General features: G+C 47.4%; 1 protein-coding gene across 3 annotated transcripts in view; it reads right to left on the bottom strand.

The window, feature by feature from the left end:
- LOC144153602 (uncharacterized) overlaps nt 1-18,818 on the bottom strand; it is a 259,014-nt gene that overhangs the window by 85,686 nt on the left and 154,510 nt on the right. For all 3 annotated transcript variants that reach the window (XM_077685248.1, XM_077685246.1, XM_077685247.1), the window contains 2 exons: nt 14,274-14,345; nt 13,529-13,600 (listed from right to left, as the gene is read on the bottom strand). In XM_077685248.1, coding sequence (XP_077541374.1) covers nt 13,529-13,600; nt 14,274-14,345 — 144 coding nt within the window. The remainder of the gene's footprint in view (nt 1-13,528; nt 13,601-14,273; nt 14,346-18,818) is intronic.

Consider the following 18,818-nt stretch of genomic DNA (forward strand, 5'->3'; position numbering starts at 1 on the left):
ATGTCATCGGATATGGCCAGGTAGGTTGTAAGTGACACTACTCTGCTTCTTGCTAACTATGATATGCGTGTCAGAGAGGCTCCCGACGAATGAATGTGCTATTTGGAAATACACACAAAAGTGCTCACGAAATATGTGGATTTCAAGTCAGCGTCGAGAAGTGTTACTTGCCTGTATACTTTTTTGAGGAAGTGCTCAATTTCATCCGGTAGATCAGTGAATAGACCCTGTTTATATATTTTATATTGAGACCAAAAAATTCCGTTTCAATATTCACAATTTTAAATGCAATAATGTCCCTGGGTGGAGTTTCGGCGCACGTTAAAGATCCCAAGTGTGGAAAAATTAACCCGGAGCACCGCCCTCCGGCGCGCTTCATTGCCTTAGTGTAACTTGTGCACGTTAAACCCAACAATCAATACATATTCCAAAGTTGCTTCGTTCGTCTTTAAGCAAAAAATGCACATAGAAACAGCTTTCATACCTGTAGAAATGATGTCAAGATTTGCTGGTAATTGCCTGGTGGCTGTCATCCTAAGTTTCGATGCGCAGTGTATACAATGGCTAGAAATACCATCGAAGAATCGTGGATAGTGGAAAACGCGGTTCCACGCCCAAAATTTTATACCTTGCGTCACGAGAGGAGAAAAAAATAGATTTGTTTGCAACATTTACGCATCATTGAAACTTCCGGACGACTTAAGCGTTTTAAAATCTAGAAGGAACTCTCAAAATTGGACAAATGGAAAAAAATCATTTATAATAGAGACTGTTGCCTTTGTTTTGTGGTTTGTCTGCTTCTTCTATTTATCATGATTCGTTCAAAGAGGCTTCAGGTAGCTGCTCGAAGTGATTTGACTGGGGACTTTTGCAGTCCTACGCAAATCACAACTCAAACGTCCGAATTTCTCTTCGACGAAAGTTTGTCTGAGTGACTTGCCGCGAGGCTGCTCTCGCAGGTTATTGCGATTACGGCGTGGTAAAGATGTTCACGGCGGCATTCTGCGTCATAAGCCGCTTAGCCTGGACTTGTTCAGTGTCCAACTTAGGCAGTCATTTGAGGTAAGGGCTTGATCGAATGGCATGAGTCGGCGATGAACATGGCATAAGCATGGCTTGAATTGATTTGATTGATTGTAGGGTTTAACGCCCCGACGCAACGCAGGCGATGAGGCGCGCCGTAGTGGAGGGCTCCGGATTAATTTTGACCACCTGGGGATCTTTAACGTGCGCCGAAATCTCGTACACACGGGCGTTTTTGCTTTTCGCCTCCATCAGAAAAGCGGCTGCCGCGGCCGGGAATCGAACCCGCGACCTCGTGCTCAGCAGCGCAACGACTTAGCCACTGAGCCACCGCGGCGGGTGCATGGCTTGAATGAGCATGGCTCGAATGACATGGCTCGAATGGCATGAGCATGCAGTCTGCGACTGGCTGAGGCGATGACTGCTGCGTAATCACATCCAGCTGCCCGGGCTACTCAGAAGGGTGGAGAAACTGCGCTGATCCCCTAATGACATCACGCGCTCGTGTCCACCGACCAAGTGATAGGACTGAAGTAACCGAAAAGCGCGCAAATGTGTCATCATGGTTTTTCTGGTTACTGTGGGTGCAGGGTTTTATTACATAGTTACTATGGTGAGTATTGTTGCAGCGTTGCTGCGGCTTCGATACGCGATAGACACAGAGAAAATGTACGGCCTTTTTGACAACGAACGGGCGGTGGAGTGGGTAAATCCTGCATTCAACTTCCAATGACCCAGGTTAAAATATCAGTGCTAGCATTTTTTGATACAGTACAGTGCAGGATGGCAAAAGCGTGACCTACAAAGTGCTAGAGACGCGTTTTCTTCCTGTGTACACAGAAGAGAATTCGCTCCTATGCCTTGCCCATGGGAAGTAACTGTACAGGTATGTAGCTATATTTATTTGTACATTAAAATATGGATCTTATCCTGTTCACTAGATTACGATTCACCTCCTTCGGGTGTCGGCCAGAAAAACGGTTCTCAGAAGCTTCGCATGCACGTGAGATTATACCTAAACTAAGACTGCAGCACCGCATGTGATGACGCTCTCAAATTCACATTTTATTCGTCGCTGCTACCCACACCTGCCTCAGCAGTAGTAAAAGGTAGCCAAACAGGTTTATTTAGCGTTACGACATGAATCATAAACCACTAAAACATGCAGCCATGATGCAGATAATCGTCAAGAAGCCTGACGGCTATACCCCCCTGAAGACGAACTGAATTGCTTTCATTAGCGGATGCAGGCATACACCGCTAAGAAACAGGTGGATGCAGTACAGCGATTGTTTCCGCTATATGAGGCTTTTAGTGTAATGTACGGTCACCATGCTTCTAGTTTGGCAGTCGCCCCTGCGGATATTTTCCTGCAGAAAATTCATCTCTAAGACAAATTTCACATACAGCAAGGCGCGCAGCAAATGATCACCCACCGTGTGGAAGGGTTTATATTTTTATAGGGTGCAGGTTTCTGTGGCTGCTATCTCGTTGAGTACCATTGCCGTTCCCATTAGAAAAACGCAGAGAACGGGGAGCTGGTGGGCGCATGAGGGAGGCCCATTTAGGCGCGCACCGGGGAACGAATGATGATGGTAGCAAAGAGACCGCAAAGAGGAAAGCGTTGGCGAGAACCGCGGGAGCACAAGGATAAAAGCAGCGGAGGGGAGCATTGGGGAAAGAATAAAGAAAACCGGAGGACCGCATGAGACGCGCTCCGCAATAGCATACGCCCAGAGATGGCGCTAGAGTAGCGCAGTACAGTCCATCGACGACTAATGAACGCATGCCATACATGCGTCCACCATTGTCATTCTTAGGATACAGCAATGGATGAACCGAAGTTTTTATGCTGCGGCAATGGGATGTCACCTGAATTGTGCTTACCAGCATGTATCTTTCTAATCTCAGCGTGAATTTATCGCAAGAACAGCACACCTTTAGATGTTATCGAAATCACAAGTAAATTGTCGTATTCCCCCCACAAATTATATGCATGCTTTTAAACGTCATTAATACTCCCTGAAAACTTATGTTGATACGTATTTTTTTTTTACTGTATACATATCCGTTGTGATTCGATGTGTTTTTTCCTAGCGATACACCGGTACGAAGCACGCGTTTCGGGCTTCGAGTGTTTAAATTTGTGAAGTTTCCAGCTGAGCAGCGGTCACCGTCACGAGAGAATATTGGCCGCTGCATCCCGTCTCAAATCGAGTGAGCCGTATGCACCATGAACGCAAAGCGTCAATGTATATGGCGCCGGAGAAACCGTAGCGTTATCACATGCGGCACCTTTTGCCTAAGTTTCCGACTTCCATTGTGGGCATTCACTCAAGAAACCCTCATGGCCCAGGAACATTGCTGCGAGGTGTGGTAAGTGAGCAGTACAACATAAACAAAAATAACAAACATAAGACAACTTGGCAACGCCTGTACAAGGCAAAGCAAAAATATAGTTATACAGTCAAAAATCTGGAAGAGTGTTCGCACGCGTACCTAAACACACACACAAAAATACAATATGGCAATGAAAGTGTAAATGCTACAGGCAACAGATGACCCATGGAAAAATGAAGGAAGCTCACACTAATGCGTAAGACTCGCAGGTAGCGAAGCTGTGCGCAACAGTAGCGTTTTTCCTCTTTTTCGCCTCACGGCGTTGTTAAAGCCTCGCCGCTGCACGATAGACCACAGCTGGATGTTCGTATCCCTCTATCGCACACGGTTCGTACTGCGCCGCACGTAGCCTCGTGGCCTTCCTTTGTTGCGCGCGCTTATTGCTGCGGCGGTGGCCTCCTCGCCTTCTTCCACCCCGTCCCCCACACGGGTCCCACCCACGTGTCCTTTCCCTCCTCGCAGATCTCTCCCCTGCCGCCTATTTCTACCCGTTATCGGGCCGCTGCTCCGTTCCGGGCGCTTGCGGAAGGGAGTGTAGTTTGACCTCTAGCGTTCAAGGGCAAAACTGGTCACCCCGCGAAGACTGCCAGAGGTAGCGTAGTGTAGCTTGCGCTACAAAAGAGTTCCGAGATAAATAACTGCAGCAAAATATATAGCACATTGTACATGTGTTTTTGTGAAAGGATGGGTAGAGAAAAGTGAAATACATCACTCAGCTGATAAAATGCACATCATTCAAAGGTCTTCTGAATCTGAATCTTCTAAGTCGTTTATAAGCTCCTCTGGGCAGTTGGGTAGTCTGGTTGCCTACCCAAGTCGAAGAAGCCGTTTGTAATGAACTCAGGGGCAACTGTTTTATAGTATATAGAGCACACACCTGCATTTCCGTGTGGTTATTTGGCACGCGGGGCAATTTTGGGAATTTTCAAACTAGACATGGATATGGAGTCAAGAAAATTAGCACATATGGTTGCGGTGTCTTGCATTACCATGTCTTAAATGTGATCCATACGGGTGGGTGGAATATGCAGTGCTTTACCAAAAGAAAATGAACACTATCCTAAAATTCTTTACAAGAAAGTCGCACTTCTTCTCATCCTAGACTCGAAAGCCGTGCATATTTTCCAGCTCTTTGAATGTATTGCATAGTCGCATACTCATTTATTGGAACCGTCTTTTGCGGTGGGCGGTAGCCATATAATGTCATTTCTAATCTACCTGGTCATGCGCGATAAGAAGTACACCAAAACTTGTTCGCGGTGGCCTGAAAAAGAAATATTCGCTGAGGCGGAGTGCACGCGCAGCAAGACAGACCACATTTATATTGGGTGATGCGCCTGACATCGCAGCGACGCTAAGAAGGGCCGTTCGAGGATCAATATACACAGAACACGGCCTCTCTATTTGCTTCGCTGCGATGGTGGCTCTGCCGTGTGACAGAAATACGATCAGCTTCTTTGCGTTCACCCAGCACCGCGAACACGATTAATGTGCAACATGGTCTCGCAAAGTATCTTCTCGTCTGATGTGCGCGTAATTAGGAAAATATGTCATGTGAAAAGCTAACACCCCGCGTGTTTGACCTGCTGGAGTTCAGACCGCTCCACCAATTACGTTAGGAGCTCGGATTCTCAAACATTATTACCGCGCCAGAGAACAGGACGAAATAAGTATATAGCAAGCTTCTTTGGCCTCATTTTCCTGTGCGCTAGTAATATCCCGGAACCTTAATTACTAGTAGCCCACATTACCTATCGCATATAATTTGCTAGTTTGGCTATAAATATTTGCGGCCAATCGGTGCTGTGCTTGTGTTTTGACCGCGCCGGAGTTTCATTACAGCGAAGCTTGCTTGATATAACTGATGGAGGCGTTGTAGCCAAAATTCACCGCTCGAAAGTCAACTCTACACAAAGGGAAGGCGAGGAATGATGATGAAAGAAAAAAAAACTCATCCTGTGGTCAGACTCGAACATGGGTCTCTCGCATTATGAAACTGACAGCTATCTGATACCGCCATCATTGCATTCAGATCACTACGCATTTTTTTTGAAGTGCTTACCGATCACTTTAGAATTGCGTTGGCGTTGCAGTGTGGCTGAGTTGAAGTGGACGTGTGCTTTCCATCCCGAACCCTTCCCTACATACGGAATTATGGGATTGCGGAGTACTTTCCAAGCATGGCACAAAGCCGCCACAAAACTTGGAAGATTTTTGAGAAGCACTTGAAAATTCAATAGTACATACCTGTCAAAAAATTTGACACCGGTTTTAGACCTCCAAGATCACTAGAACCACGAACTCATTGTCAGTATGAATTACGTGTATACGGAGTATATGGAAATCATGCGGAGTGTGATTTTGCTTATTATTAAAGATAAAAACATGAAATCAGTGTTCAACGTTCATATTGTGCGAACTCATATGATTTTTCTGTTCGCGGAACTAATATCTACTTTAGTGACGCTTGGGGGCGTCACCCTCCATATGAACTCATTGCTCCGTATTCCGACAATTCTGTATAACGGGAACGTTTCAGTAGGGTTGTACTTTTAATGTGAGAGATTTGTTTGTGCTCACCTGAGCTTGGTTTTTCACATTGGCGGAGTTGAAATGGAAGTCGGCTTTTGGCTTTGGCAGTATGGATTTTGGACTACGGTGTGCTCAGGTTTCTTGTAGGCGATTTGTTTGCGGTCGGCTGAGTCTGAAGTTTCACTTTGAAGCAAGTTGCAGTTTGATCGTTGGTGCTCCGGCTTTGATTGCAACCGCGTTACTTTGACACTTTGGCATGCAAAGTAGCTTGGCGTTTCAACCGTAGTCGTCGTCAGACCAAGGAGATTTGAACTCGTTTATGTTATGTAACGTAAATCTCCTGCAAGTGTTATGTCGGCCACATTGCTTCAGTTTGGGACTCGCACTGACAGTAAATCGTTGGAAAAGCATATGCCAACACACATCTGCCAACACACAGCTGCAGGCATGTGGGGCTGTGCGCCTTGATGAGGATAAGCAGTGGCTCATACGATACGAACCTTTCCCGGTGAAATTGTGTAAACCGTACAAACGCGGCAAAAGCGCCACTAGGTTTTCAAGAAATAACAATTTCTTACTACCGACTGTTCACACTAATTATGGGAAGGAAACCACTTGTTTTGCAGCTGTCACATTTTGGAATAATTTGCCAATGGCCATTAAATCATGCCCGTCCCTAGCTTGCTTTAAAAAAAATCTCAGAGAATTTCTTTTGCTGTAGTAAATAACTTTTTTTGTTCTTAATTATTGCGTACTTTCCTGGTGTACTCATGTGACTTTGTTTCCTATTTTCTTGTTCACGAATCGATTGAACTGGTTGGTTATTTGGTCCGGGTACCTTTTTGAGTGTATGTATTTTCGTTTGTATTTTTGTATGTATTTTCGTATGTATCATTTTACACCGCGTACTTAACCGATGGGCTCTTGTGCCCATTTGCTGCTTTCATGCAATTATCGTATGTATTCAAAATCGAGGGTCCCCTTTCAGTCTTCTGACTCTGTGGCCCTCGTCTGTATACCAATATGTTTGTATTGCTTTCATGAAATATACTTTCACTTTCCAAAAACCAAGTATGGCTGAACTTCTTTAGACTGTGTACCATCTCGAGGAAAGGAATGCAGAGCAAGCAATGATGAGGAGAGTGCTGAGTCCAGGGACGTGGGTTCGATCCCCGGCCACGGCGGCCGCTTTTCTGATGAGGCGAAAAAGAAAAACGTCCGCGTGTACGAGATTTCGGAGCACGTTAAAGATACCCCGGTGGTCAAAATTAATCCGGAGCCCTCCACTACGGCGTGCCTCATCGCCGGCGTTGCGTCAGCGTGTTAAACCCCATAAGAATCATCAATGATGAGGAGGGCACGTCTGCGTTACCAGGCAATGACAACGCGCAGGGAATGCTTAGAGCTATCCCCCACCTGAGCGACAGACTGCCGGAAGAGTAAGAAACTGAATGGAGCGCCTTACTAGCTGACTGAAACTTTCGTGGGGCTGTGCGGAGCCGCCTTGTTCGGCCATCTATGGTTTCAGCTGTATGGTTAGTGTATGTGCGCAGTGGTGTCTGCGCACAAACAGATAGAGCGAGACAATCATCCATTATGAGGACAAAACATACTGGCCGCTTTAGCGACGGGCATGACAGCGGGTATGAACCGATCCATCCATGGTTTAAGAGGTGGAAGCCATGTAAAAAAAAGATAGCCGGCATGTTTAACCAAAACTAACCAAGAAGCAGCACCCGCTCTGCCTATACTTTGAGTACACCACCAAGTGTTACGTTACGCTGTTTTTTAGCAAGAAAGAGTTATTTTGCCCTTTGCACAAAAAAGACCCGCCAGGTCCGCTGCGAGGACAAATTCAACAAAAGGAAACCCCGAACAAAGAATGCCGAGCTGTCAAGAGGCCGCCTGTGTTGACAGGCAACCCTAAGCTAAAAAATCACCAGGGAGAACTAAACGGGACGCCACGACCCCACTGCTAGGCACCGCCCAGACACATTAACGTCTCGGTGAGTTCTCGCTCGCTCCTGTGGGATGACTCACGCGCTAAGTGTGAAAGCCGTTTCAGTCTGCTGGCTGTTCCATGTCGAGTGACAAGCCACGCGGACGTCACAGTTGCGAGGCTTGCACTTAAGCCCGCCTATATAAGCTTTGCGCAAAGCGCTATAATCGCGGCTACAATCATGGACAGACGCCGTCGATCGGTAGTTGATCCCGCCGCAGCGGACCCTGCTTATAAAGTGACTAGAGGTGGGAATGGCGGCAGAAACAAGTAAGGGTGCCGAAGCCTTGATTAGACAGTGGCAAGACCCTGCTCGCTTTGCCTTGCCACAGTCTTGCTCATCATTGCTAAGCCGGTATTAAACTCGGAAACATCCACAGCTATTCCACTACCACCGTAGTGAACCGTCTTATGGCTCTCATTTTGTGCTGCAGGAATATATTTGCTAATTCGTGTATGCATAGCCACCTTTAACGCAACTTTAACTTTGCTAAACCAAGATATTGTTACGTGGCAGCAGGACAATGATGAGGCGAACCATGGGCGACGATGGAGTGATATATTGACAATATGTTGCCGCAGAGCAATGCGATCTATTTACAAGCGGCCATGATCGCTCGGGCCAGACGCATCCTCTTCGTCGTCTTCAGTGACGGGTTATGGCGCTATGGGGCATTGATCAAGGCCAGGGCAAAGACAGGGTGGCGACGCAGATGAGCAAAGCGATGCGAACATGTGCAATGAAGTCCTTGCCGCCACTGATGATGGTGATGGTCGCGATGAGCACCGGCCCCGGAACAGCTGTGATCACCGCCGACCCACGAGGCAACGTCCAAAGCTTTCGGAGAAGCGCCGGAGATCTGGGCGGGGACACGTCGTCGGCTATACGTCTGGTCGTGGCTGGTCAGTTCGTCTGGTCTCGGCGGGGCATGGGCAGGGGACACGGGGCTGGGGAATGTCGCGTCCGTGGCTCACCGGGGCTGGGGCGGGCCGACCCTTTCCAAGAGCAAGGATGAGACCACTTCATGAGCCGAGACGGGGTGAAGCCCGGGGCCGGGATGGGACTGAAACCCGCACCCTCCACCAAAATGTTACGTGGCAGCAGGACAATGATGAGGCGAACCATGGGTGACGATGAAGTGATGTTTTTACAAAATGTTGCCGCAGAGCGATGCGATCTATTTACAAGCGGCCATGATCGCTCGGGCCAGCCGCATCCTCTTCGTCGTCTTCAGTGACGGGTTATGGCGCTATGGGGCATTGATAGGTGTACCCCATTCACGCGGTGATATCGAATCCACGACGAAAAACTCGCGCCAAATTTATGTCTTGATTATTGCTGCTCTTGTTCGTGTTATATATTTAAGGTCGAACGTATTCAGTTCCTCATTTTTGGAAACACCGCTGTTATTTAGGCTGTAGTTCTTGTTGTCCGCTACAAAGAATTCGCACCGCTGTATAGAGTAAATACCAGCTCTTTTGTGTTTGCATGGGAATAGAACCAGTTGTAGAGTGAGAGCCGGGTGCGTTACATAGGCCTACCTCAGCACGTTCTCAGTTCACGGTGGAAGAAAAGGTAAACCACTGCGTGCCACGCATATTTGTCTGCTGTCACACTACTTCTGGTGCTAGGCCTACGGACAAATGACGCAGCCAGCGCGCCTCCCCTACCACCACGAAACGGCCGCCCCAGTCGCTCCTTTAGCGTTTCGCATGCAGGTTGGCAGGACATGCCTATAGACGCTACCAAAGGCAATAAATTCACCCGCATGTCGGATGTGAGCACGTCGGACTACTCATGTTCTAGGACGGATGCTCCAAATCGGCAGCTCCAGAACTTGACCGCAGTCACAACGCTGTGCAAATAAACAAGCTCCGATTACGTAATAGTAGACAGGGTGGGGAACTGTCTCAAAAGATCGATACGCATTTCCAGCGTACATCAGGAATGCATGGAGCTGACCCAGCTTTCGAAATACAGTAGAGCCTCGACAAGATGCCACCTGTGCGAACCTTCTTCAAGGGCATGCTGTTTTAGAAGATTCCTTTGTACATCATCAAGACCGCGCACTCCTGGCTGGTGGCTACGAAGCATTCCGGTAGCGCCGCACGCGTCCGCATCCACAGAAGGATGTATGGAGAGACTGCTCAATGCTGGCGACATGTAGTTAGTGTTCCGCAGGAAGACCAATACGTGAGTGTCACTGACTTTACAATATGCTTCTTGCACCAAATGTCGAAGTTTCTTGGCCTAAATTAAGGTTTGTCGTGGCCCCTGTCTTTTCAAAAGAGCATTCGCACCAGGAGTTCAATGTGGTGTGAGAACCCGGGCCGGGAAGCTGAAACGTAAACGACGCCCAAGAGATCTAGACCCCGACTGACACCTCAGAAATTAAGTAGGTGGAACGCCAGGGATTCCAAGCATGGCGGCAGCGGACGAGAGTTTAACGGCGGTGACGTCATGACAAATTACGCGATCATTATTCGCATGATATGTCGGATCAGGTTCATTCGGCATCACGGGGTGGTTCTAACACCAAGAACGTCGCCAAATTCACTAGACGTAGTTGCGTTGGTAAACCGAATTCACTGCGTCTGTTCGCAAGATTCCGGTTATACTGGTCATGCTTACGGTGCTTCGTCACTCTTATAGGAGCGGCAGCATCTCGTGCGCAACATTCAGAGTAACCCCGTCGGTTGGCTATAGAAGTGACTGCTACGTACCCGCTGCGTCGTTATTGTCTAATACATCGCCGCAGAAGCCCATAGAACATTGACTTCGTTTAAAATAGGAGGGGCAAAAAAAGTGGGCATTTCACAGCCCAATCGCGACAGCTATTTTCCGCGCTGCAGGACTCGCTCCTTTCTTCTGTCGTTGGTAAGCGTTGAAGGACACAAAGATTGAGTAGTACAGTCACGCGCGATTTGAAGGTAATCGCGCGCGCGTCGACCCACCATGACGATAACGCCCCCACGTGGCTTCTCTAACTGCGCCTGGCTCCCAGCTTACGCATTCCGCTCTTCCGCGGTCGCTGTTTATTTAAGCAGCCATCACTCCCGGGGCAAAACCACTAATGCCTTTCTCTTTTTTTATCTCGCGCGCAGCGACGATGTCCCACTTGTATCTTACTGCAGTTATCGAAAAGGTGCGCACAAACACATTGTTGGGAAATGCTGGGCATTTATAACAATCGGTGCTATCGCCACTCACGATGGCCAAGAAGAAAGCACACACGGGATTACAACCACACACAATCGCTACAAAACGGAAAGGGTGGTTTACTAGCCGCGGGAATGATGACTGCTTTAAGGAACAGCGCTCGAGGGAGAGGAGAATGCATAAACTAGGCCCCAGGCACGCTGCAAAATGCCGCGAGGGGGCGTTATTATCTTTATTGGTCGAAGCTTGCGCGATTACCTTCAAATCGCACGCGACTGTACGCCCTGCCTTTCGGTTGGCGTCTTCTTCCTCGGCCATGCGAACAATTCGCGGCCGGGCCATGCCAAAAACTGCGAAGACGTTGCGCGCGAGGTCTCTTGTAGGATAGTTACCGCCTGCGCACGACGCCGCGAGCTTCGGCGCGAAGGGCTGTCCTACGATACCGAGTGAAAGCGTACGCTCTTCTCTTGTGTTGCGGTCCGCCATCACTTTTCTTTCAGTCCTAGAGTGGGTAATGCGACAGCTGCGGGACGCCTACGCGATAACTTTCATCCCTGGGAGTTCTCGAGGCTGGGTTTTCGAGGCAGCAAAAAAAAAAAAAAAGCACGTTAAAAGCGGTAAAAGTGAGGCGAGAGAAAGTCGAAAAATGAGCTTGATCCTTCTTCTATAGAAATCGCTAAAACGCGTAAGACAAATGTGCCTTCACCGGAGCATCTGAATGTTTTTTGTTGATCGATATGAACTTGCACATAGCTATTTATATTTCGTCGGTATGGAAACGTTAGACCCACCATCATTAGACACTGGATTGCACGCGCCGGAGCATTGCGTAAAACCGATTGGAACCCCAGGCGCCTGCAAACCATGCGAATGAAACCGAACGGGTTGTCAGCGACTCGTTTGGTGAAGTCACGGTCCGCTACAGCGAAAGGAGCATTATTTGCGGGTCGACAGCAGTCTTGTGGGTGTGTTTGGCGAGTGACGACATACTTGCGGGTCGTTTCGGCAAACGCGCGACCACATTGGTCCTGCTCCGTGGCGTGTACGCCAGACGCTTGCGCTGCGGCGAGCTCAGCTTGTGGAACGCGGCGGCGGCCTTCCACAAGCTGAGCGGCGCTCCACATAGGCGGCGGACGGATAAACACAGCAGCTTCCGCTGCTTTACGCTGCCCTATCGAGGCGCCAGCTATCGGCGCTCAGTAGCATCATGACGCACTACTTCGCTTCACTTCTCCTAAACGGGAGCACCATCTGAAAGGTCAAATTAGGCGGAAGTACATAAGGCGAGTTCGTACAGCTATCGTGGCATGCCTTTATGGCCCAGTTGGCAGAGAGTTTCACACATCCCGTGTTGGCCAGACTATCGTTGGCTTGAATCATAGCGCCGCCGCGCCAATGGAAGTTTTTCTAGTGATGTCAGTTTCGTGAGGGATATCATGTCGGTAAGGTTTGTGTACGCCGGCATAGAACACTTTAAACGAAAACAAACAGCGCTCGAGCTCAATTATTTCCAAGCAAACAGTAACTAAAGCTCTCGACACTTGTTGCGCGACCAGTGCAGGCCCGAAAAATATTGACTTGCTTTGTGAAGCCTGCGTCTATCGTTGGAGGAAAGGGAGAGAAAGAGACTGAGGACTGGAGCGGGGCCGATTAAGGTGTTACGTGGCCCGGGGCAGTGCAATACATAATCTTTCTACGACATTTGCAGCGAAACAAGCTGGTACCCAACCATTTTTTTTTTTGCGTTCGTTGTCATGATGCCACTGTACCAATAGCTCATCCTTCGTTACTATGAATAATGTGGAGTTTCCTACCAGTTAGCGTATTTTCAGGAAGAGGAATAAATAGCTAAAGCACCTATTATAATATTGGCAAGCAAACGGTGGATCCCAAGTTGGGGAGTTTATCAGTGGCTTGCCTAAAGTTGTGTGACTGGGCCGTTATTTTTATTATCCCGAAAAACATCGTAACTCAAGTATAGTAACTGAAATTCAAAACAGCGCAAAAAGACACAGCGCCGTGTGTCGTCGTTTCCTGTGCTGTCTTTTTGTGCTCTTTTGAATTCCAGTTAGTATGCACCAACTAGCCCAAACCACCGTTCTAACGCAGTTTATTTCAAGTATAGTGTAGCGATTCAATTTGTAGACTTTAAGGGGTACAAGAACCTTAGCGCGCCTCATACGATTTCCTTATGTCCGTGTACCCACTTCTGAAGATGTCAGGTAGTGTTCAGCGCAAATTAGGACATCTTTTTTTTTTTCAGAGACTGCCGCAAACGCATAAAAGTGTACCCTGCCATTTTAATTTTACATAACAAGGCGCGAAGCTTTTTATTACGCCGATGACGTCACGAGATTCCAGAGACGGACATGTTGCCTTTTCTAATCTAGTTGATAGCGGAAAAGCGAACTTACAGTGTTTCCAGCGCTGCTAGACCACGAAAGCCATCAGGGGAGATTGACTGCAAGGGGTTGTGAGACAAGTATCTGAAACGATAGGAGAAGCCGTGGAAAAGAATTACAATATTGCAGCAGAAAATTTCGTCTAACTGCGCAATTGTCCCCAAATGGCAGAAGTTTTTTTCTGCATGATGGTACCACAGATTAGACTTTTTACCATTTTGAGTGCTTCATCACTGATTATTCCAAAGAAGCATATCTAACTTTAGCTTGATAGCGAAGTTGTAATTTTGTTTTCTGAGAAGTAATTCATGTTATGAGGGTGGTTTTGTCGTTGTCCTACAAAAATTAAAAAAAAAATCAAGAAGCGCCGCTACACGGAAAAAATTATTTCAAATTGTGTGTTGGATATTACCTCTTTGAAGTTTAATTTACTTTTGCGCCATTTTTACAAAGAACCGCACACCCGACAAACTTTGTCTAGATTAGAAAACTGTAATACATGCAAGGCAAAAAGATCAAGCAGCACTCCTGAAAAATAATGCTGCGCATTGCATTTGGCTGCGTATTTCAGACAAACTGTCGTTATATTCCAACTAAGAGTGCCTTTACGCTGTAAACAATGTGAAGGTCTATAAATGGAAAGCTGGAAATCAATAAAAACAGCGATAGTACGTTAAAAAACGCTTCTTTTTTAGCGAACAATTCAACTTCGCATTTTGAGGTTACTTCTACCGAGAAAAAAAAAGGAAAGACTTACATGTTGCGGATGGACGTGCTATTTCCAAATGTGTTGGCTGCAATGTGTCTGATTTCGTTACCCCGGAGATATCTGCAAAGAATGGGCGCTGGGTAAGTTTTCAAACATCTCTGAATTTTACCAGCATCAGAGAGAATTACTGGGGGCCTGGAAATGCACTGGACGTAGTTGTACAATCATTGTCGATTCAGGATTTCAAGTAGGTCACCGAGTTCAACCGTGTCATACACAAACAGTGGCCTTGTCACCTCATGGGGGTTACTATTAAATAACCGTTGGAACCAAATGTAGAGAGGTGTATTGCAACGAAACTTCAAAACTGGCTTTAACAGGTCATAAGATTCGTGCTGCGTACTTGGCTTGGCACGGCACCTGCTCCTCAAACAGGGTGACACCGTTGCCCCAACATTTATGTTGCGCTAATAACATTGTTAACCTTTATTTTTCACTCTCGTTAACGTGCGTGCAGAAAATTTTATTTCATCACACCCTTGTTGACGCAGCTCTTGGCACAGAACAAAGAAAAAAACAAGTAGCTCTATTTCTAGTTGAGTGCAACGCAACCAAAAGCATTCAGTAAGTTTTGTAGTAAAACAACCATATAAATCGCGGATTCAGTAGACGTGCCGACAGAACCACAGCCTGTCATAGATGCTACCGGAAATCTGAAACATGCCGTTACTGAAGTGGTTCGCGTAGGCGTGCGCAGACACTCAGGAGGCGAGCATTCGCACCTGCTTCCCGACTCATATACGCTGTTATGGAATGGGGCCCCGTATTTTCTGCGTTTGGACGGGCGTTTCGTTCACGTAATCTGTTACCGTTTCCTTTTTGTCTGAAAGCGCAAACCTCCTGCTTCTTTGCACCGCATCGGCTTCGGGAAAACCGAAAGCGCTTATGCTTCCGCTCTTGCAACTCGTCCTGGGGGAGCAACTGCTCAGGCTATGCACTTTGCGAGAATCAGGATTAATGAGCAAGCGTAGATAGACATGTTAGTCAACGGAATTTCCGCCACCCCCCTCTTTTCCAGAAACTCTTAACCGCGTTCCACCCTTCGGTTTTAAGCTCAAATTTTCATTTCCCCGTCTCCCTCCTCCAAATGCCCTCACTTCACTCCCTCTTCTTTTCCTTTTTAACCTCCTCTATGCTAAGCTAGAAGGGGAAAATGTGAGCCTCGTTGCTACTTTCGGGGACCCTTTCGCCACGAAATCGCGGTGAAAGATGTTTAGTAGCAGAAATTACCAATAAACGGGTGATTCTCTTGTCATTCAAAGGCTGCCGTAATCTAGCTTCCGCCGCCCACGAGATTTCGAAGGCGCTTCTTTGGTGTACGCCGAAAACACAGCGGAAATATTTAGGCACGTGATACTCCAGTGTTGCCCGCCAAGCGGCCATTCGATTATGGCGCAAAAGTATTAGGCGCAGATCAGGTGGCACGACTTGCGCCATATAATAAAGCCTGCGAAATCTTGCCATGAAATCTAAAAGTACTAATAAATAAACAAAGGATAACCCTCAGATATGCCTCTAAACTCCTTGGGAGGATGTCGAATAGTCAAAATTTTCATTTTAACTTTTCTTCATTGTCACGTTTATTCGGGGAAACCCGAAACACGCTGCAGCGTTGCTATCATTTTCGGAGTCGCCGCAAATTGCGGCGCTTTTGAATAACAGCGATGATTTGCGGTGTCTGAAATCCTGCGTTGCAAACGTTACATGTCAAGAGAACATTGTTGGTTATTAGATTCACTGAAATCATTTTTGACAACAAGCGAAGCGTACGCCTTAGAAGCAGAGACCTTAAAAGCAGAGACCTCACTGCTTTTATGGCGTGACGTTGACCCATGTGCATTGAAAATTGTTTTGCGTGGCATTTTTGAAAACTTTATCCCTTCGAGGATTCGAAAGACCGCCGTTTAAGAATTTCATTCAAAACCCGTATTTGCCTCGACGCAACGAGTAAACACCAATTCTAGAGTGCGCGACACAATTCCTGTTTTCCCATTCTACTCCCCCCTCTAAAGAATATCAACAGCTCAAACATGAAAGACTTAAAGAATTTAAAGACTTAAAGACTTAAAGACTTAAAGACATTAAAGAATTTGTTTCTTGTTCCGACCACTCGCGCTACACGTCGGCTTCCATGCGGTATAAGTTCGCTAAAATTAAAGAATTTCTTTCCTTTCTTTCCACAGAATATTGAAAACTCGAATTTCTTGTTGGTACTGCGCAGTTTAGCTTTTAGAATGGTCTGAAGTCGTCCGCGAGGCTGGGACGCCCGATTACCAACCTGCATTTCCGCTCGTGCGATTCGACTTTGTATATGTTTCCTGCGACGGGCGATCTGATTAAATGTTCTATTTTAAAACGTCGTTGTTTCGCCCATCAGAAAGGCCCGAACATCGAATTAGTAAAACCCGGTAAAATCGGCTCAGAAATGCGCCGCCTTGGCGGCCCTTGAACCCACACGCACGCCAGAATATTTGCCGTACCCGACGGTGCAAGCTGCTTTCCTAGGATAATGCGAAATTGAAGAACGTTTTCTTTCCCCAGCGTTCTCTCGCGATTCTGGGAAATCGTTTCAGGTAAAATGCGCGGGGGTAAATGATGGATCAGTTTAGAAAAGGCGAACACCTGCGATGCATCTCAGCGCGCACCCGGTTTTCTTGCGTGCGCGTCTCCGGTGGGCGCAGTCAGCTGGAACAGTGGTTCAATCACCCTTGCACAACCCACGTCAGAGCGGAGGAAATTGAGGGTTTAATCCTCCAACCTACTCCAACCGACCCTAGAGTGCTCCCTTCATCCCCCCGTATTCGCCCAAAAAAGAACTACCTCCGCAGAAAGCATGCATTTTTTTCCATCTAGAAGGTGTGGCCCAAAAGCGGCGTACGTGTGGTTACTTTCTGTTATACTTGCCATTCGTTTTTTACACTAACCTGCGTATCTACATACCTAGTTTCGGAGTACATGTCTGGCCAGAAAAATGCATTCGGGGAGAGTTTTCGCTGGCCGTTTTTGTTGATCCGCTCCGTTGTCGGCGGCCGGCACAGCACAAGCGGAGCTGCAGCAGCCAATGCAGCTCGCGGCCAAGCGCGTCACGCATGCGCAATGGCGCCCCCGCTTGGTACCGGAGCGGAGCGGTCCGTCAAAAACGCTCCGTTGTCGGCGGCCGGCACAGCACAAGCGGAGCTGCAGCAGCCAATGCAGCTCGGCCAAGCGCATCACGCATGCGCAATGGCGCCCCCGCTTGCTACCGGAGCGGAGCGGACCATGAAAAACGGACAGCTAAAACTGTATTGTTGTCGATTATTTTACCACAACGGCAACTCCACGGATGAAGCAATCACGTTTCACCACAGATTTGCAATTCCCAATGCCACAAACTGCAGCGCCCTGCAGTGTTTGGGACGTCGATACCTGTTTCCCCGTTTTTCTCATTTTCTGGGTGAACACGTACCGGCTGCTGGTGCTGCGTTTTGCGTATTTTTATTATTGACAATATATCTGCCGATACGCACCGAATTGATTTTACGCTTTAGTGTTACGTTAAGTTTCGTTTCGCGCCGCGGTAAAGCTGGTCATGGTGTCGGGACCCAAAAATCTTCATTGGTCTATTCGAGAAGCGGAAACTTTCCATTTATCGTGGAGTAAATCGAATGACTCTGCGATCCTGACATCAGCCTTTGTCCGGTAGGCAACCAGGAGAGATAATATGCGGCATTGATTCGGTGCTGTCTAACGGGGCGGGGCAGTTTTAGTCGTTGTTTTGTACGAGAGCGCGGTTGACATCTGGACTGCTGCTTGTGACGCACTTATACTTGCTCACTGGATATTCAAGATTCCTGCGTAGCAGGCGTGGGGAAGGCCTATTCGTACTTCGCATAATAATTACACGCAAGACACTCAACACAACACCACACAAACAGTTCGGGGAACGTTACAGACAGCACCTCCCACAGCACCCATCGTACTTTTTAGTGGACAACTTATGTTTTCTCTCGAATGTGGCTGTATTTTTATCAGAAGTTAAATCTGTACACCTCTTCTCGTATCACATATGATTACAACCTAGCCTTTTACACCAGTTATTATATTATTCATTGATTGATTGTACTTTTGTTTTTGGGTTGATGCATTTTAGTATTTACCTTTGCATCTTTGATAGCTGAACACTGTTTTTGGTGCTGTTTACCGCAGGTGGCCTTGGGTGAGTTAAATCAAACCACCCCCCCCCACCCCCCCCCCACCCCCTTCCACCCTCACCCCCACCACCAACACCACCAGCATCATCGTCATCATCATCATTGACTGCTCATTACCAGCAATCGCATTCCACTTTTTAAAACGATGGTCCAGCGTCATCCAAGTTTTCTTCAGCACTTTACTTAACAGGGTTTCGGAAGCAGAGTCATACACGCCCAGCAGGGGCTTCATGCGCATTTTGCCCCAAAATCCCAACTTCATACATCCTTCGGCTTATTGTAAAAAATGCGACCTCATTGGTTTTGTTAAATGTAAGGGCCCTGGAGTTTTGCGCTGAACAAA

This window comes from Haemaphysalis longicornis, unplaced genomic scaffold, assembly GCF_048455015.1.
Source record: "Haemaphysalis longicornis isolate Haplotype H1 unplaced genomic scaffold, Haemaphysalis longicornis Haplotype H1 scaffold_9, whole genome shotgun sequence".
Lineage (NCBI taxonomy): Eukaryota > Metazoa > Arthropoda > Arachnida > Ixodida > Ixodidae > Haemaphysalis > Haemaphysalis longicornis.